Source organism: Argiope bruennichi, chromosome 4 (assembly GCF_947563725.1).
Source record: "Argiope bruennichi chromosome 4, qqArgBrue1.1, whole genome shotgun sequence".
Classification (NCBI taxonomy): Eukaryota; Metazoa; Arthropoda; class Arachnida; order Araneae; family Araneidae; genus Argiope; species Argiope bruennichi.
In genome coordinates, this window is record NC_079154.1 from 19,675,741 (window position 1) to 19,702,260 (window position 26,520).

Genomic DNA, 26,520 nt, shown 5'->3' on the forward strand with positions numbered 1-26,520 from the left:
GTTATAAGCGGTTGACTTCAGTCAGTTTTTGAGCGGCCTTGTGTAATACAACTCCCTGTCTCGCCTAAGAATATAACTGTAAAGAGCAAATGACGTACGCCCAGGAAAGAAACCGAAGAAAAAAGAAGCAGAAGAACAATCTTTTACCCGGACAAATGGGACCTACGCCAGGAGAAAGATTTCTCTTCCCGATATCTTAGTGGTAAAATCGCAATCTAAAGTTTTAAGAATAAGACACTCGCCCGCCCTCTATCTGTTTCAACAATTCGGCTATCGTAAACACAATACAGCGAATTTCCGAGCGTACTAACTGTGCTTTGTGTTTGAAATGAAATCACGCGAAAAATTTAAGATCCCTTTGTTGTTGTGTTGTGTTCACTGAGTCCATTCAACCCAAAGTTTTTTCTCCCTGGGTTCCGAGGAAAGATTCTTGCAGTGGATTGTAGTCAATCGGTGAGTAAAAGGCTGTTCTTACGAATTTGAAGATTTGTTTTGTGTTCCGATCTTTGATGGATCTCATTTTTCAATGAATCAGTGCCTTACCTCATTTACCTGTAAGAGCTGCTACCGATTACATGGTTGGCAAAGCAACGGAATTACATCAATCAGTTGAAGCAAATAGTTTTCTACCTGTATCAAAGTGAATTATTTGTGGAGAAATTGATTTTGGAACTTAATAATTTAGAAAATATCTTATTCTTCGAAATATGATGCATAGAAAATAAATTTAGTGGATGAAAGAATCAAAGTGTTTTATAAAATCGATTGAAGATAAAAACACATGATAGATATAAGTATTCCCATTATTAAGTATATTATAAAGAGATAAGTGTTTCTCATGCTTTTTATTTGTATAATTTTCCTATAATATATAGCAAAGCTTAAACACTAAATTTTTTTCCCAAGAAACTTTTATAATAATGGCAAAATTTTGATCAAAAGCTTTCTTTTTAAAACACGTGTTCACGATTTCTTGAATTTAATCCTTAAACTCCTAAGCATGTAATTTCTAGAATTTAACTCTTATTTAATAATAATTGGCATTTAGCAAATATTTCAAAATATTATAATACTTTTGAAATTATTCTGATAACAGTTTTGAGATTTGTGAGCAAGTAAAAATAGTTTTTAAAAAATTCTTTTTCAGTGATAACATATTTTCGATTAAGAACTTTCATGAAGAGACTTGTAAATTTAAAAAAAAATCCTTTATATATCTAGTTTTAGGCAATTGATCACATATTATTTATTTTAATAGCATTATATTTTAACTCTATAATCATCTTAATTTAAGAGTATAGTAGACTCCATTAGGCACTTTTGAGAATTATTCACTTAGGGTTACGAAATTCTTTTTGCATATGTAATAAAGTATAAAAATGTAAAATTTCTTTAAAAACTTTTTTAAAACAAAATATATTATTTTCTAAAAAAATTAAAAGTTATCTAATTTTTAAAATTTTCAAATATTCCAGAGGATTTAATCAAAAAAATTTCCATTATTTTCCCCTCATTACCCAATATAAATTATTCGGAACAAAACTGTGTATAATTTTGCAATTCCAATTAAATCATAATTTTTTAGAAATATTTTTCTACACACTTATTAAAATTTTATAAGTATTTTATGTTTTTCTGAACTGAAATTGACTTTTAATTACCTAAAAAAAAACTCGAAGTATAAAATGCATAATCTGTCTTCTTTTAAAGTTTAACCAAAATCTTTATTATTAATTCTATTTAATTTATTCGAAACTTAAGACACCTGGGAAATTTCGAAGATATTTAAATCTAATTAAAATATCATTTTGATAAAATTCATTTCTATTCTAGAGCCTTTAAATATTGATTTTATAGAACAATGCACTTTATAACACTATTTTCGTTGAACATGAGCATATATTTTGGTAATGAAACGATAACAAAAAAAACCACATCATGTTTTCGTTCATTTTCACTTATTTTAAAGTTCATTATCTCCTTAAATTGGTATGATTCGACGGTTTTATTTTCATTTAATTTAATTGTCAGTATTAGTTTTTAAGCGAACGGATAGAAAAGCCTAAATTTTCATGGAATAACCTTTCATGATACTGTCACAACAGAGAGGCTAAGAAATATTTTGTTGTTATATAAGCATTTGGCACTATGACAGTAAGAAAAGAACGGGGCAAAGGAATAAAATTTAAAAATAATAATTTGAAACATTCAGATTTTCTGAATTGTTGATAGGATCTCTATAGATATTAGGAAAACTGGAAGGGTTGGGGGGGGGGGGAGGAATGTTAAACTATGACTGTAAATCAAAAATAAAAATTGCCTTCGATAACCCGAGACGTCAGGCCAATTTAAGTAAAAGCAACACAATGAGTTGTTGTAATGACTTTGATTTTAATTATTTTTAATGACTTAAAATTCGAAATATTTTTAATCATAAAATCACAATGTATAGATGGTTTTTATTACTAAACCATCGTTTCGTGATGAATTCTACGATTAAATCAATGCTGACGTAATATTTTATAGAATTCTTTCAAATTTTTGAAATATACATTCATTTGCATTAAGGAAAAAGAATAAGGTTGACGCGGACACTTTAAATTTTAAGTAATCAAACGCGATTCTAACATTTCTATTTATTTATTTATTTACTGTACACCCCCAAGTATCGGTCCTAATGAGGCTGAAGAGAAGGCCGGATAATAAAAAAGCCGGATAGGCCGGAATTCTATGAACTAATTTCTTTGCCCACCAATATCAGAAGACAAAGTTTTGTACCAAAACTCACTGTAATAATATAGTATTGTTACAAATCTGTAATTTTGCTACCCGGCCCGAATAGTGTCATCGTAAGAAAGACAATTGTACGATCCGTCCTGTGCATGTTGAGTGGGTGCCGCGTCAATAACCTCGGAGCTTGGCGACAAATTTGGCAAACATTTGGCGGCTTGACGATGAATTTGGCGAGGTTGGCGACTAAATGGATTACACTGGAAAGTTCGAGAAGCTTCACGATCCATCCAGTAGAAACTAAGATACACCTAGGTACGCCCTGATTGGTCTGAAGATTCTAGCCCCGCCTCCCGGAGCTATAAAAGACGGCGGGCACTCTGAAGTTGTGTGGATAGTGAGAAGTCGTGTGTATCGTAAAAAGTTGTGTGTGAGATGAGTCGGGGTCGCCGACAAATAAAGGTCTTGGAGGATTAGACAGCAAGGAAGCTGCTGAACTATAGCAATTAAATGCGTTACATTATTATAATTGATTAGCGGTATTTGTTGTAGAAGAAAAATTTTGTAACAGTATTTTCTCGCTTCTTATTAAGTACAAAGCTCTCCGTTTATCTCAAGCCCTGTAGATTTTGAACGCGGCAAGAGGAATCATAGAAGCCGTATCCAGTAGCGTGTCGAGTTAAAATAGAAAGCTCTGTACTGGTAATTTATATGTGTTTATATACCGCAATGCAAGTTTCAGTAATTTTTAAAAGAAAAAGTACGTTAAAGGATATAAACTCTAACTTACATAGCATACATAACATAAATTCTGTAATGCCTAACTTAGATACAGGAAACATAAACAAAATATTAACGTATTTACGTTAATATGTCGTAGGTCTAATTCTTAAGAAAATTGACTCAAACTTATTTAATTTTTCACTGGTAAATGATACGCAGATATGAAAAAGTAATCCTCAGATAAAAGTCAAAACTTAGAGTTTTTAGTTTTTGAAAAACTAGGATAGTACGGAAGCCGGATAATCGGGATTGTACTGTATTTGTGTTTCAGTCATCGTTTATTTACAATTGTGGAAAGGGGAGAGATTTTAAAATTATTTTAATTTCTAAATAATTGGATGAAAATGAATATTATAAAATACAAATAATTTCAAATAATAGTTTTGATAATGCTATCTATATAAGAATATAAGGAAAGTAAATGGATTAATTCCTATTCTAACGATCCACAATGTTTTGAATGGACGTTACTGAGAAAAAAATTAAAAAAAAAAAAACTTAACTCATGCGTCAATAATTACCAAAAATATGTAAACAATAATTACCAAGTAGGTGTGTCTGAAATTATATGTTCAGAATTTCCTTTCTGCTTCGCAAAGAAAGAAAAAAAAGTTTTAAAAAATAGACAGTCAAACTGTTCAAAGAATAAATATTTCTTTTAGAATTTAGTATTAAAATGTTCTTTTTTCATTAAATATTATAAAAGAAATAAATTTTCTTGTAGCACAAAAATTTTAAATTATATTTTTATAAAAAGATTGTTTTTGAAGATGTTAAATATAATTTTTCATTTGTATCATCATCTAAATTACTAATTTATTTCATTTTCTTGTCCATAAGAATCAATTTCAGTTTTGAGAAAGTTTAATAAATACCTTTGAATGTTAAATGAAAGTTTAATAAAATACATAATGCACACTGTACATTAATTTTCAAACTATTATTCGCAGTTAATTTCGTGTTTCTGGTGTATTGTGTTTTTTTTTTTTTTTTTTTTTTTTTCTGAATTCACACTATCCTATAAGATGCCATTTAAATCAAATATGCAAACAGTAATATGACATTAAAAATCTGTTTCTTTTATTTCCAAATTTAAAACAATTAAAACTTTTGAGCAAGTTGAGTCTTTAAAATGGCATCGAAATGACACACGAAAAATATTAACGCCTCATTTAAACAAAATTAGTCGCTTTTTTTTTAATCATGTGAGAACATGATGTTGTTTTGACTTGAGGTTTTTAAAGCGGTTTGAAGGCAAAAAATTGTTGAAGCCTCAAAATGAATATGCAACAAATTGGCGATTTATCCTTTATTTTATTTTGGAGTCAGCTTTTACAGCATAGCTTTTGAAATATCTATCGTCTGCTGATGTAGTTTTATTTTGGAGTCGGCTTTCACTGTATAGTTTTTCCATTATCTATCGTCTGCTGTTGTAGTATTTCTCTTAGAAATCACAATGTTATTGCCTAACTCGCGCAATGTTTATATATATAAAGAGAGAGAGAGGGGGGGAGGATAGGGATCGATAGAAAAGTCTCGTGATTGTTTCTGACCTGTTTAAACTAATTGGTTAATGACTTAAATTAATTAAGTCAAATAATTATGTTCTCACATGATAACTTAATATTTGTGACAGTTTTTTTTTTTTTATGCATAAGGCTTCAAAACATGTACAGTAAATTTTCTACTATTTACATTTGTATATCCAGAATTATTATTAAAAAGATTTCAATCGCAAATAATTAAAAAGAGATGATTTAATACCAAAAAACAAAAACAAATTATCGGTGCTTTAAAAAAATGTAAGAGGATAAGTAACTGAAATCTACTCCTTATTCATTAATAATTGTATGTGTAGGCCGCTTGTTGTAAATAATAAGTAAAAAAAAGTTCCAAAGCCCTTTTGAGTTGATTTGTATTTTTTTTTTCGGTGACTCTGGGGATTATCTGTGGAATTCGTCTGTCCGCATTTGCCGCGTCACTTAATTTCGCGGATAATCGGGGGTTCACTGTATTTCATTTCCGATCTTATCTAACATCTGCCATAAAATTCCGGAAATAAGAAATTTACTTTTACTCGCTGGACTTTTATTGGTGTATCAGCAATTTACCATGTAAATGGCGCATGAGAATGGATTTAAGTAGATGGAACTGAAACAAAGGTGATTCGAAACTAGATTTTTTTTTTTTTATGTACAAGTATAATAGAAAACAAAATAGCTAAAAGAATATGTTTGGAAATGGCAAGACGGACACACATGTTACAAAGCAAAAATATTTTATATTTTTTTTATATTGAAATATTTTGTATTAAAAACTGATATTATGTCAAATCTATATACAAAATAATTAATTAAGGGATAAAAAAATCAATACACATAATAATTAATTAAGGGATCGCAAACTTTTTCTTCTGTAAGCTTCATGTTTTATTTGCAATTTTTAAATAGGATTGCAGCAAAGATCAATGATCTGAGGTCTGCTATATATGCTATATTTTTTCCCCAGTACAATCTGAAAGTCTTTATGAATGCACATATGGATAGGCTGAGAAATTGGTAATAGCAGCTAAATTCAGAAAAAAATAATACAAAACATTTTCCATTTAGTTCTTAAAGTATAAGACTCGATAAAAATAGCGATGGGATATTTTCCATTCAGTAAGAAAGTTATCAGATTGTGGTTTCATGTCACAACCTCTCTATTCATGAAACACTTATGTGGACAAAAAAATCAGGCCGAATTTGTTAATCTTCATTTGGCAGCAGCTCACTTACATACTTGTCTCGGCGGATAAATATTTGACAACTATATTTTTGGGATTGGAAAATATGAAAAAAATCGAATCGACCGTCAATAATAAATGGAAATCGTTGAAAACGATAAGTTAAGGAAAATAAAAATGTTAAGGAATCATTCATAAGAAGATTAATGAATGGCTTTCATTATATTCTCATTTTATAAGAACAGCTGGAAATTTATATTGCTTTTTCATCATTTTTTAAATTTTGTTTTTGATAATATTTTTTTTTTATGTTAGTGGATCGCTATTTGTTTCAATCTGATTTTTAAGGTTAGTTTTAGCTGAATTGAATATTATGTTTAGAGCCGATCCCGTTGCAAGAAAACAAATGTTAGTGAAAAAGAGAATGTGTTGGTCAAACTATCTTGCGGTTTTGCCGCTAGAAATAGGATTTGATTACAATGTCTTCAGTATTGTGTTTAGTATCACTGCATTCAACTAATGCTTGAGGTCGTGTTATGAAATATTGAGAAACTATGATGTTGAGATGAAGGCTAGGTAGTAATAACAGGTAGTTATAGAAGTTTAAGTTCCGATCCCATGAAGCATGGAGATTCTGTATCTAGTTTTTTTTATTATTATTTTAATGATGATATAGAGATTATGGTTGTTATGAATAAAATTGTTTATTACCTTCAGGTAGGTTCTTGTTATTGAGATACTGTGTATTATCCTTCACTTTAAATAGAACCAATGAAATTGCTCATGGAAGGCGAGGCAAAGCCAAGAGAATAAAAATTAATTATGGAATCGCCAAAATCACTTTTTATTTACATTTTTTATTCTGGATTTTAACAGAAGTCTTCTAATTTTTCACTTCATTTGGAGGTTATTGCTGACATTTTCTTCCATTATTATTTTTTTTTTATATTACATTTGCTTCTGTTAGTAAATCAATAATTGTTTCAAACTAAATTTCTTAATTATTTTTTATTTGATTGTTCGTGAACATAATGGATAGAAAGGATAGCTCGTTAAGTTAAAAATAAATGTCTATTTCACTAACTATTTACATCTAAAGTGTGTTACAAATAATATATGTATAAATATATATCTTAAGCACTCTATTAATTTGTATGAGATTTTTTTACTACATTTATCTTTAGTTAACCTGTGATCATATCCAAGATGTTGTTAACAAGATATTACATCTTCTAGTGCATATATAAGATCTTCAAACTGTTGGCTGACCATAAAGGAATTTCACGAGAGGGTTTCTATTTTTTTATCTTCAATTTTGCTTGTAAATAAAAATTCATAACAATATTTTATCTCATTGCATCTAATTAAAATAAAAATGAATCCTTTTTCCTAATTACTACTTGTCGAAAACAGTCATTAATTATATTGCTTTTCATATAATCATACATTACATTTTTTGATCTCGAAATAAAAATGTTTCGAGGTTTATCTATAATGATTATTGGAAAGAGCGAAAAAAATAATAAATTCATTAAGTATTATTTTGTAAGTACCATTTGTTTTAAAAAATGCTTATTTTTCTAGATAAGATATTGACCATTGAATTTCGGCAACGGATAAATTTTTTTAAATGGTCGTTACAGATTTCACTATCGATAAAGTGTTTTTAGATGATGTACAACATATACAGCAGACAAGAGATGATAGAGAGTTGGATTTTTTTCATGAATGTCCAGGTTAAGGCATTGGAAATGCTTGTGTTAATTAGATAAAGTGAATTGACGATGAGCTATTAGGAATTTCGACCCTTTTGTAAGATTACCGTGTCTTTTGCTTGCAATAAACAAAAAAAAAATTATATTTAATTTTTAAAATGTTGGGTTCTAAAAGATTGAGATAATAAAAATACTGAAGAATTTTTTTAAAGCTTCAGTAAAAATGTATCACAAAATAAAAATTTTCATTATAAATTAATCATAATATATGGTTCGGCAAAAGCGAATAAATCAACTAAATGGAAAAGAACGAATTAATAATAAATTATACTGTTTGTTTCTCCCGTTTCCTTCTTTTCTTTAAAAAAAATTCTCTACTCTTAAACAGTTCCTTAACGTCTCTGAAATATTTATTAAACTTGTTTATAAAAAAATTCCTTTATTAATTACTACGAATCCAAAATAAATGACTACGATTCCAAATATTACAGACCATAGAAAAGACCAATACTTTTGTAATAGCAGGTAAATAAATAAATGAATATATATATTTATTTATTACTACATGCTGAACCATATTAGCTTATATCTGCTGTACAAATATAAATAAGTACATAGACAAAAAATCGAAAATATTCAGAACATGCCAATTCTAATCGATCTACAAATATGTATAGAATTAACATTGAAATGGAATCCAATTGATATGGAAATAGTACTGAATTGTGTTTAGAGAAATACCTTATCTCATGAATACATAAGAGATGCTAGCCGGTTCTTATATTTATGTATCATCGATTTCGGAAATTGACTTCATATTTCAAAGACTTAGCTTTCTGAATATTTTTATTTTTCATAAATCAACAAGGCATATCTGCATTTCAAATACATGGAATGCATTTTTCAATTGAGTTACATAGTAAATTATAGTCAATATTAGGTCAAACAAATTTGAGCTTGCTTCAAAATAATTCCATCGCAAAACATTTATATCGTCTGCATTTTTGAGATCACTGTAACTGATATTTTACCATTTTGTTAAAAATGTGAATCAGTAGATTGTTCCAAGTTTTATTAAATGTCATATTTTATTTTGTTTAATAGATCGTTTAAAACACTTAACGTATAATATTTTAATTATTATGTTATGCTTAATTAAAATCAGTATATCATTTTAATATAAATATCAAGTTAAAATGGAATCATGTATAGAATAATTAGGTAAATAAATTTATATAGAATCAGAAGGTTTATATTATCAAGCCAAAACATTATTTCAGTTGCGGCAGTTATTATTCTAATGTTAACTATGTTTGAAGATACTTATATTATGTATTGGAGTTTAATAAAAAAAAAATCTTTGTTAGCACTCGTGATGCTTTATTAAGAATGCTATTACGTTGAGTTATATTAATCGGGAAATATCACAGTCAAACCTCGCTTAGCAAGCACCTCTCATTCATATCTGTGATTCGCATAAAGAACGAAATAAAATGTAAAATAAATGAATAAAAAAAGCGTTTCTTTTAGCGAGTGATGTTTTGCTGAACGAGTGACGAGGAGACATGTGACCTTACATGCCTGATTAGCTGGTATCAGATCTGTATAAGAGAGTCTTTGTATTTACATGTAAGAAGCTTTGGCCCGATATCGTTGTCGAGCGCAACTCCTAGGGCATTGAGGTTTAATCGACGAGATTGTGCCTTTGGTCAAGATTATGGGACTAGAGATGGATAGCAACGATATCGAGGATCGTGTATAAGAACACAGTTAGAACTACTGGAGCTACATTTTGAATCACAAAAAAGGACTGTGCTGGATATTTGGGCAGAAGAGGAGGAAATCAATCACATTACCACTATAGAGCGACAATATTCTAATGAAATACGTTGATGTCGAAAGCATGGGGAATTATTGAATTACACAGTGAGAAGCATCACCCTAGCGAGGCAGTATCTATGCACATTATAAATTTCCTTAACGATGCTCATCTCGGTTTCTCTAAATTTTGAAACGTAACCAAAGACAAATATGTTTAGAAAACTTTTCTGTAAAAAAGAGATGCATTTTAAATAATAAATTACCGTACCGCGCTTCGAAGTTCATGTAGATTGAGAGTTGATAAAACAATCTCTCGAAAATCACAAGACGTTTATTCGTAGAAATCTCTAGAAGATGCAGGAAATTACAGCAGTTACGAGTCAGAATTAAACAGCACCAATTCAGCTAATACAACAGGAAAATACAGAGGTCTCTAATACCTCAGACAGATAACAGCTTCTGTGCTAACACTCAAGTCTTCGCTACTCTCTAATGATCATGGTCAATGGAGCGGTGGTGTTTATACCTGACTTGGCTTGAAAATCTAGGATTCCGCCAATGTACTGGAGGGTTCTAGGCTGTCTCGCTTAATAATGGTCCTAGAACTTAGGTGATGGAATTTTCCAGAACTATCTATTTTTCGCCATGAATCTCGGCAAAAGGTCGTCAAGCCGCCAAATCAATGGAAATGCCCTTTTTACGTAAAATGCGCCTAAATTTCGTGATTTTCGCCCCAGAATCTGAGTATTTCAGATATGTGTGAGACATTTCAAGACAATACAAATATATGTTGTAATTAAATTATTTTAGTTTTTTTTGGGGAGTGAGTGCAAATTGAATGCATTGCATTACTTTACATTGAGTCCTATGGATGAAATTGTTTCTCATTATGAGTAAGATTCGGGAACAAATTATGCGTGTTAAGCGAGGTTCGCCTGTTTTATAAACATTATATCTTGTTATTGACTAATCCCCTTTCGCGGCCAGTTGATTCTCCAAATATTTTGATTATATTTGATTTCAATTTACAAGTTTAGATAAAACTCCATATCCAATTATTCCCTCAAATTGTGAGACATTTTGTGTTATTCAATAATTTTACTTGTGTTCTGTTCATTGTACATATGAACTCTTCTATTGGAAACCATTTCTATGACATCATGACTATTATGTGTCCAAATTTAGCAGTATTGTAACCATTTGTTTTATTCGTAATGTAAATGACATAGATATTAGACAGAAGCTTTCTTCAACTTCCACAATGGATGAAAATTATGCCATCAAATATCTGATGAAACAATAAACGTAATTTTGGTTTCATTCATTTAATTAATATATGTGCATAATTGTGAAAAATATTGAAATATTATTGAGAAATATAACTGAAAATATGTGTTAAAGCTAAATAAATCTTGACTAAGAAATTTATAGCAATTAAATTGGTACTATTGAAAAAAATAATTCAAACAATGTAAAAATCCTTTTATTTTGTAGGAATAATTTAGGAGGTTATTGCGAATATCATCAAAACCTAACTAATTTTTTAATTAATTAAAATTTTGAAAAAAGTGCGTTCCGATGGGCACATTTTGACCCTCGAAAATATATCTGGACAAAATTTAATAGTTATACATCAAATGACATGGCGCATAGAACGCCAACACACACACACACACACACACACACACACACACACACACACACACACACACACACACACACACACACATACTCATCTTTATTATAAGTAGAGATAAACAAAGTCCTTGTAGAAGATAAGTATACTTAATAATGCTTGTTATTTCAATTATAGATAACTCTACATAATGCCGTTCCGGAACACGGATCACATGTCCAGGTGCGGCAAATGCCGGTATTATTGCCAGACTGGCTCCACTTTCGTTTTCTCGCATATCGGCTTGTGTAGTTTGGTCTTCGGTTACACTGTGCTCGGGGCCTTCACTTTCGAAGCTCTGGAAGCAGGAAACGAGCGCAGCAAGAAAATGCAGATGCGAGAGGAAAAAGATCAAATGATTGAGCAGCTCTGGCAGCTCACACTCAATCCAGTGTTGCTCAACGAGTCTGTCTGGGCAGAGAATGCCACTTTGATGCTGAAGAACTTTGAGATGAAACTCGTGAAGTCCATGAGAAAGGACGGGTTTGACGGCAACGACGATCCTGAAAATTTGCAGTGGACGTTTTCTGGAGCTTTACTTTATTCCATTATAGTCATAACAACCATTGGTAAGTTTTGACCATTATGACCAAGATTTACTTGTAATTGTTTTATAATAATCTCCTTCTCTGAAAGCAGTAATATTCATTTGATTATGAATTGATTTTGCTATAATAACTTTTAATTTATATAAAGGCTACCAATCATGACTTTCTGAAGTTCGTGACATATCTGTATAGAAAAGCTTAATCAATGTCAGAAGAGTACTAATTCAGAATATTTTTAATGAATACAGAAAGACAGTAAATGTGTAGGTCCTCGTGACTTTTTTTAATCAATCGCTAAATATTGTTACGAATCTGTAATATTTCTTCCCAGCAGGGTTAGCTCCATCGTAGGAAAGACCGTTTTACGATCATCTCTATTAAATGCTGATCTGATGCAGGTTCAGTGACCCCTGGACTTGGTGACCATTTGGTGACTTGGTGACGAATTTGGCGACTTTGGGAACAAAATGGATGATATTAGAACATTAAAAAATTTTGGCAATGGAACCAATGGGAGCTGAGATATGCTTGATTGATAGAGAACATTCTCTACCCTGCTTCGGAAACTATAAAAGGCCAGCATTTCAAGTCGCAAACAGTCGTGTATTTGGTATAAAGTCGTATAAAGAGTCAACGGCGCATTAGTTGGGTCTGTTCAGCGAAGCGCAAGCATTGAGTGGAGCTCAAGGGATTGTTGAATTGAGCTGTGTGCTCTGTCCTGGTGTTTATTATAGAAGAAGCATCGATGTGTGAGAAATGTATGAGGAGTAGCCAAGGGTGTAGTAGTGAGTTGGCAATTGCATACAGCTAAAGCGAGGAGACAGTGATGAATTGCAGGCGTTTAGAGAGACCGTAGAGTGAAGCTACGAAGATTCCCTCCTCCTGCTGAATTCTGTCTGGTCGCTTTGTGTGCTGTGGTTGTTATTACTACCGATTATTACTTGCGGACTACTGTTTGTTCTAAGTGTGCTACTGTGCATTGCTTGTGTACCATCGGCTGTATTTTGTTGCCTGTGTATTCGTGCCTTCGTGTTAATAAATGTCGTCATTTGTTATTAAAGCCTATTGATTGTGTTACACCATACACCCACTATAAGAGAACCCGTTGACTTTGCGGACTTAAAGGAATTGATTTCCGTAACAATATTGTAACGCAAATACCATTTAGTTGAGACCTCATAGTGAAGAAAAAGTTTATCGTTTTATAATTCATTTTAATCTTGAAAGAAAGAAATCACTTCTAAATTGTTTTTATTACTAAAATATATTCATACTTTCCATCGTTAGTAGTCTTAAGAGAAGAATATTTAAAACCCTTAATTTTTTAAAAACACAGTAGAAAATTTTAAAGGTGATTAGCAAAAATGAAAGCTTAATGATTAGAAATCTTCAATTTCTGTCTATTTTCAATTATTTTTAATCCATTAATATATTTTTCGATCTGTGAAATTTTTTTTTTTGCCAATATTGCATTAGATAGAGAGAGAGTTGTAAAATGTTCCGTACACAGTTGCAATATTATTGAAGAATAATACCGTTGTAAAAATTTTATTACCTCCATACACTGAATTCATGGAGATAAATGCAAATATAAATATATCATCAGCATAATGTGAGAATAATAAGAATATTTGCTATGATTCGAATAAATTTATTTTACGATGGCAAAGTTTGAACTTTTTCAATATTACAATGATTATTATTTTGAGAAGTGAAATTATTGTTTAATTGAATCCGCAAAATCGTAGGAAAAATCTTATTCAAAAAAGTTTTCGGAGAAATAAAAATATTTAAATGTTGAAATGTAAATGCTTCCAAAATCAGTAAGATATATTTAAAACGTGTAGATAATTCAAAAATAACATTTAAATTACAAAATTTCCCATTTTCAAACTTTTAAAATCGTTTGTATCATTCTAACATCACTTTCGTCTTTAGAATTTTGAGAGGGATAATTTATTGTGTTGAAGTTTCTTTTCATTTATATGCAGGCGAATACAAGCTATAAAAGATTGAATTATTCATATTCTTATTCATGAATATGGCTCATTTTTTTTACACACACAGTGAAAAATTCGACCGTCCTTTTGTTATAAATAGATAATTCGAATTAAAGTTCCGTAAAGTATAATTATATATCAAAATTTGTTCCGAAGAAAACCCTCACAAGATCTATTATTCTTCATAAAGATAAGTTGTATCTTGATAGAATATTTTATGTTTTAATTCATGAATTTATTTTATTTTTACATTATTTACTTTATTGAATAGTTTTCTGTTTATAGTACTTAAGATCCTTCAATACTTTCTAAGCTCTTGCATCAAAAATTATTTTAATTTTCAATGATTATTTAAATCATTCGAAAATTATGTTGTACCTCATAGTAGGGATACATTTGTAAATTAAACTTCACGAATATATTTTTTTCTATTGAAACCAGCGACGTTCATCAGACAGCCAATCTTACTATCTCACGCTCACTCGAATATGTGCTCGCCCGGCCATGATTATTTTAAAATTAAGGTCTGAAAATAATACATTGGCATTGAAAATACTGGAAAATACAAAAATTCAAAAACTCAGTGAATAATTAAAAAAATCGATTGTAAAATTTCCTTTTTGCAAACATAAAATGAATAAGATCAAGAAAAAGTCTGTAAACATACGCTTTGCCTTCTAAAATGTGTTCCTTTATTTTTTTAAGCAGCATTATAGTGCATTTTATAGAAAAATAAATAAATATATGATAAAAACAAACGTTCATTTGCAATGAAGTCCAAACTCATCACTCTATAAAAAATATTTCTATCCGAAAATATTTCAGAAAATTGCAGTTCAGTCATTGAAGTTATAAATTTATCTTTTTCTAATAAAATACTCTTTCGCGTTTTATAACATTTTCAAAGCAAGCATATCACAACGCAAAAAATGACACAGAAGATCTACTATCGCGTAGTCGCTTTTGCTCAAATTTACATCAGCATTCAATGAACAAAAGATCCATTTTTGTTATAAATTTTCTTTTTTCCTTCTATTTGCTCATTTATTTAATTTTTTGTTGTATTTTGATTGCATTTTAATTACCGAATTTGTTGGTTTCATATTAAAGGCTCTTTTTTCTAAATGCCCTTTCATTCATTTTGGCCCTTTTTAAGTTCAATTTACATCTAAAATTTTTAGAATTATTTTTCAAATTATTTTTTAACTACGCCATTTGTTTTATGTTTACTGTATCAGCAGCACTCAACATCTGTTACATAGAATCCATGAAGTGCAGACGATTTTTTTGACATGTGAAAGAGTTGAAACATTCCGATTAGATTTCCAGAGTATCTGCTGGTGATTCATTCAGTGAGCCGATTGATATTGCAGTGTCATTAGATTATTTTTCTGCTCTTGGGCATTTTTGCTCAAAATGTTTTCTGTTTCTTTTAAAAAGAAACTTTTCTTAAATGCATCCACATTAATGAGACAGACGTATTCTCGAAACTTGCTGTTACCATCATCCTACATTATACTGCACAACTGTTTTATTGAGATATGATTTAGTGAAAATCACTTTACTCCCAATGAAAATTCTGTGACTGAACAATGTTTCAATTACGCAAAAAAATTATTTTCTATCTTCGCATTATTTTCAAATACTTGTTTTGAAAATAATGCGAAGGTTTTTACATTCTCAAATTGCACATTATTCTTTCATTCTAATTTAGCCAACATGTATATTTTGGTATTGTAAATTCTCCACTGAATCTTAATTTTATAGTACTTAAAAGAAGAGGAATTTGACGAATACTTTCAAAGTTAATTTATCTAAATTTTTGATATTTAAGTGCATATTATACATAATTCTGATCACTGCTACTATCTTGGTTTGATCAAAATATTATTCCCTAAAATTACCTTCAAATCTTTGCCAAGATTTGTAATTCTATATTTTTAAGAGCAATTTTAATATTTTAACTTTATTAGTTAAGAAGCCCCCACTTTTACATGAAGTCATTAGTTTTATATTTAATTGTTTGGTCTCATAATGAATTTTGCTTTGAATAATTTGGTGCTACATCTTGTCATACGACAATAATCACACCTTTAAATTTTCGAACGTTTCCAAATCAGATTGGCAAATATATTTTTTAAAATAATGAATAGAATAGAATATAGAATTATTATAGAATTCAACCATTAGACTGTAAATATCATAGATTCCGTTTACTTACATTTTCAAAAGAATTCATTTTTAACTTTGATTCTTTAATCAGCGAATGAAAGTGAAGGGGGGAAAAAACTTGTTTTCCTACGATTTAAAGTAAACAAATCTAGTTTCAAATTCTTCTTATGAATATTTTCCATATTTTGATAACAAGCCTTTTTCATTAAATTTGAATAATATGTTTTTAATACATTTTTTCTATTAAAATTTTAAAATTCTTTTAATATATCTTTAAAAAACTGCATCTAACTGCATATGGCAGTTATTTTCTTTCATTTGAGAACTTTATGTTTCGTGAAAAATAAATAAATGAATTAAAAAAAAATTATCGTTTGACAATTCCTTATAACAAAAAATAAATACATAAAATAAAAAAAAAGGCCGAACAAAATCTTAAAAGCCAGAAAACGATTATTGGAAAAATAAATTTGCTGTTAGGATTATAAATTTACTACTTTCAGCAGCCGATATTTAAAACATTGTTTATGAATGGATGAAGTAAGGAAAGAAACTGAATTGCTATGTTTATATTAGAGATAATGAAAGATGAGTGTTTGATTTTGGACACTTATATGCAGCAGTTCTTTCAATTTTGGTTTCAATAATCAATTTTTCTTAATTTTATTGCATTTTTATTGATACTTTTAACACTTCATTAAGAGTTCATCCTATTAAGTTTGGAATATTTAATTTAAGCTGTTAAATTATTAAAACTAGACTATTTTCCTGAAAGAATTAAAAAAATATTAACACGTAATTCATTCAATTTTTTTCTTATTCTTAAGTATAGATCTCACTTGTCTAGCTAATTTTAAAATAAAATTCAACTTTAGAGTAACATTGCTCTTTTAACAGTTTTACTAGTTTTAAGTTATCATTTATTCCATATGCGAAAACTGCACACTGAAAAGACAAAATAATTGAAAATGTTAATAATTAAGAACACTTGCCTTCCATTCTTTCAATTTCGAACATTATCTTCTCCTATTTGCATCGAATAATTTTTAAACATTTCTGCCTGAAAAAGACGTGTTTGTTCAGATTGAGTCAGAATTATTTTAAATAAATAGTCAAAAATGTCATAAAGATTAGAAGATTGCCATTTTTAATATTTGTATTTGCTGTTAACTATAGATCTCACTCTTTTAGATAATTTCAAAACATGATTAATTTTAAAGTGATGTATTTTCGGTGACTCAATCATGTATTATTAGAAGTAAAATTCTTTTGAATAAATATATGGAATAATAGCAGCTTGTGTGTTGTAAACGTAAGGATATTTCAAATTTTAATCTTATACTACGTAGTGGTGCAAATTGTATCACAATCGTGTTTTGTCATTTTAAATAATCTTGAATGTTTAAATATTCCAACTATTGCATTTTTGTCTAGAAATAGATGTTTATTTAATTTTATTATAAAGTTTTATTCAGTTGTTGATGAAATATAAAAAAAGACTGTGCAACGTTGGAACCTTAGTAATATAAAGATGCTATATAATGGTTTTACAATGTCTCAAAATCTGCGTAATATTGTGCTATTTCATTGCAAAAATATACTAAAAAATTGTAGAATATTAGGAGCATAAAAAAAGCATGTTGAAAAATTATTTTCATGTCTATATACTGATAAAATTCAGCTAAATCTTTAATTTTCATAGTTGAATGTTGTTTATTAGAATAAAAATAACTTTTATTTCCTTTGTAAAGATGTTATTGTTTTTACTTTTTTCCCTTTAAAAAAGTGTATCAACTGTTAAAATTATAGTACATGTATACAATCTATTGATTCATAATGTGACGTAGAATTTTTTAATTCCTTTTGAATACCGATGTATTCGTAAGTACGACAAAAGAAAAAAAGTAATAAATTTATTGTTGCATCTATTTATAAGCGTGTTTATTTGTTTCAAAGCATGAATATGTTTACTGATAAAAAAAAGTTGTTGTTAAGTTGCGCTTCTTTAAATTGCTCGTATTTCATTCTAAATCAAATTTTAAATTGAAGAATAAAATCATACTTTCACCTTGCTATCAATCATTCCTTGACTAACAATATCTGTTGCAAGAATTAACAATAACATTTTACTAAAAGCGAACACTTAAAAATATTCCATGAATCTTTTAAAATAAATTTGAATAATTCATTGTTTGATAATTTCGGAGAAAAAAAAATTTATTTCTCTCATAAATAGAGATTTAACTTTTCAAAAAAATTTCAATTTCTTTTAATTTTATCAATAAATGGAAATGTAATTTTAACAATCTATACAAAATACTTTAAGTGCACATAGCAAATATCATACTAAATGAAATTAATTCACACTCAAATGATAAATGTAAAATCAGCGCCGATTCAAATTTTTAGTTAATTGCAAATCAAGCTGTTTCTTTTTTTCGCAGCACGAGAAAATCTTTTGATATTTGAAATAATTGTTTATTTTTTGTAATTTTTAACTTCTATTAACTTTATTATTATTAAACCCTTTTGGTGGAATAAACTCTATTTTGCACAACAGAAAATTAAATAGTTTTTTCTTTCTGTGTGTGTGAGGTGGGGGAGGGGTAATAACTGAAGATGATTTGTTCTCAACTTTAATTTAATTCAGTTAATGTCGTTCTCTGATTGTATTGGAATTATTCTTATTAATTAGCATTCTTATACTTATAATATGAAATTATTTTTTAATATGTTTTTGGAATTTATAATTTTTTTATGTAAATGTATAAATTATTACAAAATATATACATTCTTTATATTACGAATAGAAATTATGTATTAAAATAATATTCTTTAATTATAATAAAGATCAATCTTCAAAAAACATTTCATTGAAAATATATTTAATTGATCCAAAATTCTTAAAAAATTAAAAGAAAATCATTGCAGAATTCAGAAAATTCATTCTTAATTTAACTTATTTAATGTCGTTTTCTGAATGTATCAGAAGTATTCTTGTTAGCTAACATTCAGATACTTGTAATGTGAAATGATTCTTTTTATTGTTTTTTTGGTATTAATAATATTTTTATGTAAGTGTAATACAAAAATATAAATTCTTTATATTAAAAATAGAAATTATGCTCTAAAGTAATATTCTTTAATTATTATAAAGATCAATCTTCAAAAAAAAAAAAATTAAATGAAAATATATTTAATTGATCCTAAAATTCTTCAAAATTAAAAGAAAATCATTGCAGAATTCGGAAAATTCATTCTTAATTTAACTTACTTAATGTCGTTTTCTGAATGTATCAAAATTATTCTTGTTAGTTAACATTCAGATACTTATAATGTAAAAGGAGTCTTTTTATTGTTTTTTGGTATTAATAATATTTTTATGTAAGTGTAATACAAAAATATAAATTCTTTATATTACGGATAGAAATTATGCTCTAAAGTAATATTCTTTAATTATTATAAAGATCAATCATCAAAAAAAGTTCATTGAAAATATATTTAATTGATCGAAAACCCCTTAAAAATTAAAAGAAAATCATTGCAGAAAAGGCATTCAGAACGCTTGCAAAACTTACGTAAACTAGTGTAAACGGTTTCATGACTTTCTACTAAGTAATTTTTCTAAAATATGCCTTCTAGTTTAAAAATAAATACCTTTACGAAATTTTCATCAATCACTTGAAGGATACTTCAGTCTTTTAAAACATTTGGCTTATTTTCAACATGAACAACTGCAACTAATCATTATTCCTCTTTAAAAAAAGATCTCTCATAAAATGAAGCGTATTTATTGTTTGGACTCTTCGAATAAAGCAGCTGCTAATTTCTTTGTTTGTTTTTGCCAACAGCTCTAAACGGATGACTGACAACGCGTTTTGTACTTCAGACTTATTCATTATATCTGTAATTATTCTCTCAGAATTTATCTATCTGCATCAAAAGCATTTCAAGCTACAAAAGATCTTTGTACTCATTATGTAATTACACGAATAATAAATGATATAAAATGTTATTAAATTATTAGATCATCGAGCTTTAAGATATACAGTTTAGCTGCCACTTTTTTTTCTTTCTCTTTTAGCGTGGGCTTAGTAGAATAAAATAATTTTTGTTTTGAATTTATGATGAAATTAAACATAATTTAATTTTATGGAAGAAATTAATGAATTCAATTTAATCTGGCAACAGAATTACTACAAAAATTCATTCTTAAAAGAAACGTTAAAATAGTGCATGTTTTTTGCAAAAAAATATTATTTATTGACCCATGACATTTAGTTAAGAATGTAAATCCAAAACATTTAATCAAAAATTTAAAATTATTCTATTTTACCTGGTCGCATTTGTATAAGAGAAATAAAAAGTTAACTAAAAAAATGTTAAAGAAATGAAATTAATATAGCAAAAGAAAAGATTAGAATATTTTTTTCAATAGATAATATGAATGTATTTGCATATTTTATAACACAGAAGTATTCAAACCAATTGCTTCGACTACAAATAATTATATCTTTGTAAATAAGAATAGAAAGAAAACGCTAATTGCCAAATAACGTTAATTGAATTATAATTTAAAGTTTTATTTGCATATATAATAATTAATCTATTGTAGTATGTTTTTGTCACACGGCCAACATTCATGCAATAGTCCATTTCATTATCATATGAAGTATTTTTATGAGTGCATTCATTTCATTCATTTTTGTACGCGAAAGATACGTTGAGACAGAATCTACCAGATACCTCGGTGAAATAAAGACGCAAATAGTGATTTCAATATATATATATATATATATATATATATATAAATCAAAAGCGGCAACAATTCTTATTACTTTTATTCAAACAAACAATTTAAAATTTTTGATTAAAAAATGTAAATGTGATTTCTTTTTAAATTCCATTGTAGCCGTTGAGGAAACAAAGAAAGAATATATTCACTTCAGAGAAAAAATAACACATTCATTGTTTCTTCTGATGGAGTCAAAAATTAAAATATAATGAATGAATGCCACGATCATGTTGAAACAAAAATTAACCACTTACAAACTGTTGCCAGAAAGTAGATAACAAGTAAAATATCTATGTTCGTTGATGTCTTAATAATTTCTTGCTAAGGAATAAAAGGAAAAGGCCCAAACCATTGTGCTTGTTATGAGGCTTGTTGATAAATCAGATTATTCTTCTGAGAACAATCTGATCTCCTAAAATACCCTCAAAAATCTCATAAAATACCCTCTGCAAAATATATTCATTAAAATCCATTCTAACCCTAACCAAAAAATGTTTACATAGCCAATCAAGTTGCTTGTTTGATATTAGGTCCGTTATTTTTATTGTAAAATTGATAACATTTTGTATTATTTCAATGATATTCACTAACCCCCATGATGTAATAAACATTTCATGTAAATGATAGGTATTCGAAAGATTTGTATGTTTCAGAAAATTTAACGATCGCTTAAAACTTTTGCTAAAATTATTTAAATGATATTTATAACAGCTTAAATCTGCGTTTCTTATTTAGTTATTTTACCAATGGTTTTTTTCTTCATCATTATTTTAACAGATACTTAAAAGAATAAACCATTTTTAACACCTTCGCAGATAGTCCGGTAGCGACAGTCAAATGTTTATCCCATCTATAAATATAAATGACGGTTATACTACCAATAAAAACAATAACAAAAATTTATTTTTCCAATAGGATCATCCATTAAGATATTGCTTTATTTACATTTCGAAAGAAAAGTCATTTAAGTCCAAAAATAAAAATATTTTTAAACTGTTCTTCCCGCTTTTTAAACTGTTCTTGAATATGTTAAGCATTTAAGCATAGTTAAAGTCTTTGGGTCATTATTATATAGCAATGGAATTCTATGAGATCTACAGACAATTTTGAATTGATTTTCCTTCTTCATTTCAGGGTATGGCAACATAGCTCCTAAGACTGACACCGGCAAAGTTGTCACGATTCTTTATGCCATTGTTGGCATACCTCTTTTGCTACTATGTCTTTCAAACATAGGGGATGCGATGGCACATTCCTTCAAATTCATCTACTGGAAAGTGTGTTGCTACTGCTGCCCGAGTCCCCCACGGGCACATAATCACCACAAGAAAGCACGCTCCAATAGATCGAGTCGATTTCCTTCAGAAGCCAGAACTATAGCTCTGCAGGGAGATTCATTTGGTCCTCGGATGTACAGCGGACATACGGACAGCTTCGACAGACGAGGTTTCATGACAACAGATTCGATGAGCCATTCCTTGCCGCGAAATCAGAGTCACACCCACTATGCATCAAGAGAGGTAATAAAATGCAATAATGAATATTCCAACTTTGCAGGACTATTAAAGAAAACAAAGTAGAAGCTTGTTATTCGTCTGAAATTAAAAACAATATTTGAATGTTTAAATTTATCACAATTATACAATGGCTGCCTAAAAAGTATCCTACCTCTGGCCAGGAACAATATACTACTTACGTAATGAAAATGTGATCCTAACCACCTTCAAAATAGGCTTTTTTGCGCCTTCAAACACTTAGCCCACCGATCCTCCCACTGCCGAAAACACTCCTGGAAGGTTTATCTTGGAATAGTGTTTATCTCCGTTGTCGAGTTCTGCATTATTTCTTCCCTACTCTCAAAACTGGATATTTAGTGGGATACGGGAACTACTTTCAATACGGGATCTTCAATTACAAAAACAGCAAGAAGTCGCAAGGAGTCATATCTGGGAAGTAGGAAGATTGAGAGGTCACTGAAATTCCGTGTTCCTTCAACAAAGTCGGGATCAGGTGCGATTAATGAGCCGGAGCATTGTCATGATGCAACTGCCAGTTTTTCGTCGTTCAGAGGTCTGGTCTTTTGTGCCAAGCAGCATCTCTGAGTCAGCGAAGAACTTGTTGATAATACTCTTTTGTCAATGTCTGTTCTTCCAGTGCGCATTCGTGATCGTCTCCACCGATGTGTGGCCATTTTTGAATTGGTTATACCACTCCTTCACTTGCGTTACTCCCATAGCATCGTCTCCAAACATTTGCTGAATCTTATGAATTGTTTCACTTTGAGAATCACCAAACTTTTGACAAAATTCGATGCAATATTTTTGCTCAATTCATTCAGTCATCTTGAGATAAATCAAAAATCCGGTGAACACTTATAAAAGCACCTTACACAGCGGCCAGCAGACAGCGACTGACATATTCGAATGCGGAGGAAACATTCACTGTACACCGTGGAAGAAGACTTTAAATTGCATTTTTCTACTGTTTACAGTGGTTCCACTTCTAGCATCATTACCGCACGCAGGGAAATTAAAGATCAGATATTTTTTTTGACAGCCCTAGTAAGTTTTCATTGTAAATTCTTTCAAAATACTAACGATATCAAGGCGATACGATAGCTTGTCCCATACTTTTTCAGCACCTTTGATGTGACTCTTTTAAAGCATGCATATATTCATGTCTTAAGTTCTTCAACGTCAATTAGTATTGGAGAGACAAATACATGCTGTTTGATGTAGCCCAATAAAAAAATCAAATATTGTCCGTATTCTTTAAATGCTTTAAATCGGGAATGCAGAAAAAATTGTGGGATAAGTTAACTTATCAATTCGATATCCTTCACCTTAAACACCTATAACGGTATTAAATTTAAGCTTTCAATTGTTATTTTTGTTATTCGATGAACAACAAGATTCTACTTCGTTTTGTTTTCTTTTAAAGGACAAGCAAAGTTGGATTATTCATTTATAATCACCATGTATTGTTCAGCTCTATTAATTATATAAATATTGCTGATTATTAAGTGTTGCAATAAAGGCTCTAATTAGATAAATTATACAATTTATTCTGCTCTTAAATTATACGTCAATATCAAGCCCAAATATCATTAAGAAAAATATTTGAGTTTCAACACATCTTTTTTGCACATGAACGAAAAGGTCAAACTATCACAATTTACCTATTTGTCATTAATAGTGCACGAGAAGACATATATTTATTAGATTTAATAAGCTTTTCAAAATTCTAAATGAATTCAAATTTCGTTATTTTACATTTTTCACGACCCATTTAAATGTTCAAATATTTTATTCTCTTTTTTTCTCTTTAAATTAAAAAAAAGAAAGAGAAATTAATTAATTTCTCTCAATTTTAATCTCTTTATAAATAATGCTGAAATGGAACATTCTCTATTCTAGTCAAACAAAAATTGAAGAATTTAATGTGAAGTAAAGTAAAAATAAAAGAGTATGAAATTTTCGAATAAAATACATGAATTATATGAAATCACACAGAATTCTTGTATTTATTTGATTTTTTTGTAAATATATGACTGGAACTTTTTAAAGGTTTGATAAATAAATTAATATTCAAACTAAATATATGTGATAAAACATTTTAGGGGGTGTAAAAACAATAAATAAATTTAAAAAAGGACAGAAGATATATTAAAATCCTGCAGAATACAACCATAAAAATGTAATCCAATTTTTTAAATTCTGTTTAACAGAAATATGAAAAAGCTTTTCTTTCCGAAAAAAAAATTAAATATAAGCTTACGAACACCTAAATAAATAGATTTTAATATATTTCCTCTTTTTCAGGCTGAAGTTGCCGATGCTTACAGAGTTCCAATCATTTCCAACAAATACGCCTTACATCCCATGGACAACTCCCCTCATCCTCTTCAACGTTTCAACCCTATAGATCCAATGCCTTACCACCCTGTTGTCCGCCCCCCAACCTCCAATCGACTGCAAGAACCTTCCAACTTTCTAGTCCCAAACGACGAATTAAGTTTTGTCGATGCTTCATCCCTTAGCAGCGAAAAGGAAGAAGATGAAGAAACTGAATCTAGTGTTCCGATCATGCTTTGCTTGGCCATTGTAGTGAGTTACATCTGCGGTGGCGCCATTTTGTTCTCCTACTGGGAAGGGTGGGACTATTCGGATAGCTGTTATTTCTGCTTTATAACCTTAACTACAATTGGATTTGGTGACATGGTACCCGGTACGGCAGTACTGTCAGAAGATGCACAACTGGCGCTGGGACTCTGTTCTTTGTATTTGCTGTTCGGCATGGCTCTATTGGCTATGTCTTTTAATTTGGTGCAAGAGGAAGTTACCAAGACGGTTAGATCGATAGGGAAGAGGATAGGGATTTTGTCTGATGACGATGACGATTATGATGATATGTAAATAATATTTTCCTCTGAAGATATCTATATTCAGTACATATATGTGCTTGTGTGTAAATTTGTGTATCTAATTAAAAAAATAATAACAACTTCTTTCATAATAACGTATCTGAAAGTTATTGATTTATCACGAAATGTTCATTTTTAAACGTAAACATATAATAATAATAAGTTTTATTGTTACGGAAATGCGGTAGAAATGCGTTTCTTCTATTTCTAAACGATCAAATATGTATCAAAAAGAATGTTAATGATTTTTGAAAAAAAAAAACGATATTTACTTTGGTCTCAGTAACATATCATCATGTAACTTAAATCACAGTTATAAATAGAAGCCCTTAATTAAATTCATAAATTTATATTTCATGGGAATCCAATTAAAAAATGATTTCTTACATAAATATGCAAAGCAAAAAATAATGAAAATAAAAAATGAATGAGGCGACATGCAATTTCGCCTCAAAAACAAAATGATTCAGTTAAATAGAGATAGTTTCTTTCATGGAAATGCCTATCACTAAAAAAATGGTGTCACCAGCTCAAATAATATGTGCCGAATCAATTTTTGTGTAACGACAGACTAATAGAATAAGTAGTATCACCATAACGTATATGCTATTCTTTATATTTTTAAACAAAACTCACCTTTTATTGCAATTTTCAATTTTATTCAAGAACTACATGCATATACTTAAACAGTCACATGTGTAAAATGCCAACACGTCTTGGATTATTTGATATAATCTTGAATTCTGATTGTATGTTTTGGATACTACTGATTAGTAAATAGCTCATATAAAAGGAAAATATCAATTAAATGAATTTCTGTTACAAAAGTTAGTTTAAATGTTTAATATTAAGAAATAGAGAATTCTGGTCTCGCAATTTTTTTAATATATGAAAAAAAATCAGAAATCCTTTTAAATAAGGAAGATCTTACTGTGCTGCAATTCGTCTCTTATAGGCTGAAAAAATGTCCCGTATATGGATGAAATATCTCGGATTGTTTGTTTTTATAATCATTTTTAAAAAATGACTTATAAAAAGAGAGATGAATTGATTTTTAATTTTTTTAAAAAAATATTTTCTGAAAAATATTTTTTTTGATTTTTTTTCTGTAAAAAAATAAGATCTTCGTAAAA

At 29.1% G+C, this 26,520-nt stretch overlaps 1 protein-coding gene across 1 annotated transcript; it reads left to right on the plus strand.

The window, feature by feature from the left end:
* Nucleotides 1–25,467, plus strand: LOC129967110 (TWiK family of potassium channels protein 18-like). The gene is made up of 4 exons (XM_056081784.1): nucleotides 1–453; nucleotides 11,588–12,018; nucleotides 22,099–22,484; nucleotides 24,786–25,467. The coding sequence occupies exons 2-4, from the start codon at nucleotides 11,601–11,603 to the stop codon at nucleotides 25,377–25,379; spliced, it is 1,398 nt and encodes a 465-aa protein (XP_055937759.1). The 5' UTR covers nucleotides 1–453; nucleotides 11,588–11,600; the 3' UTR covers nucleotides 25,380–25,467.
* The last annotated feature ends 1,053 nt before the right edge of the window (nucleotides 25,468–26,520 follow it).

Excerpts from the sequence above, each read along its gene's own strand:
- LOC129967110 (XM_056081784.1), top strand. The coding sequence starts at position 11,601 with ATGCCGTTCCGGAACACGGATCACATGTCCAGGTGCGGCAAATGCCGG. Across the intron at positions 12,019-22,098 it reads TATAGTCATAACAACCATTG|GGTATGGCAACATAGCTCCT; the intron begins GTAAGTTTTGAC and ends TCTTCATTTCAG. Across the intron at positions 22,485-24,785 it reads CCCACTATGCATCAAGAGAG|GCTGAAGTTGCCGATGCTTA; the intron begins GTAATAAAATGC and ends CCTCTTTTTCAG.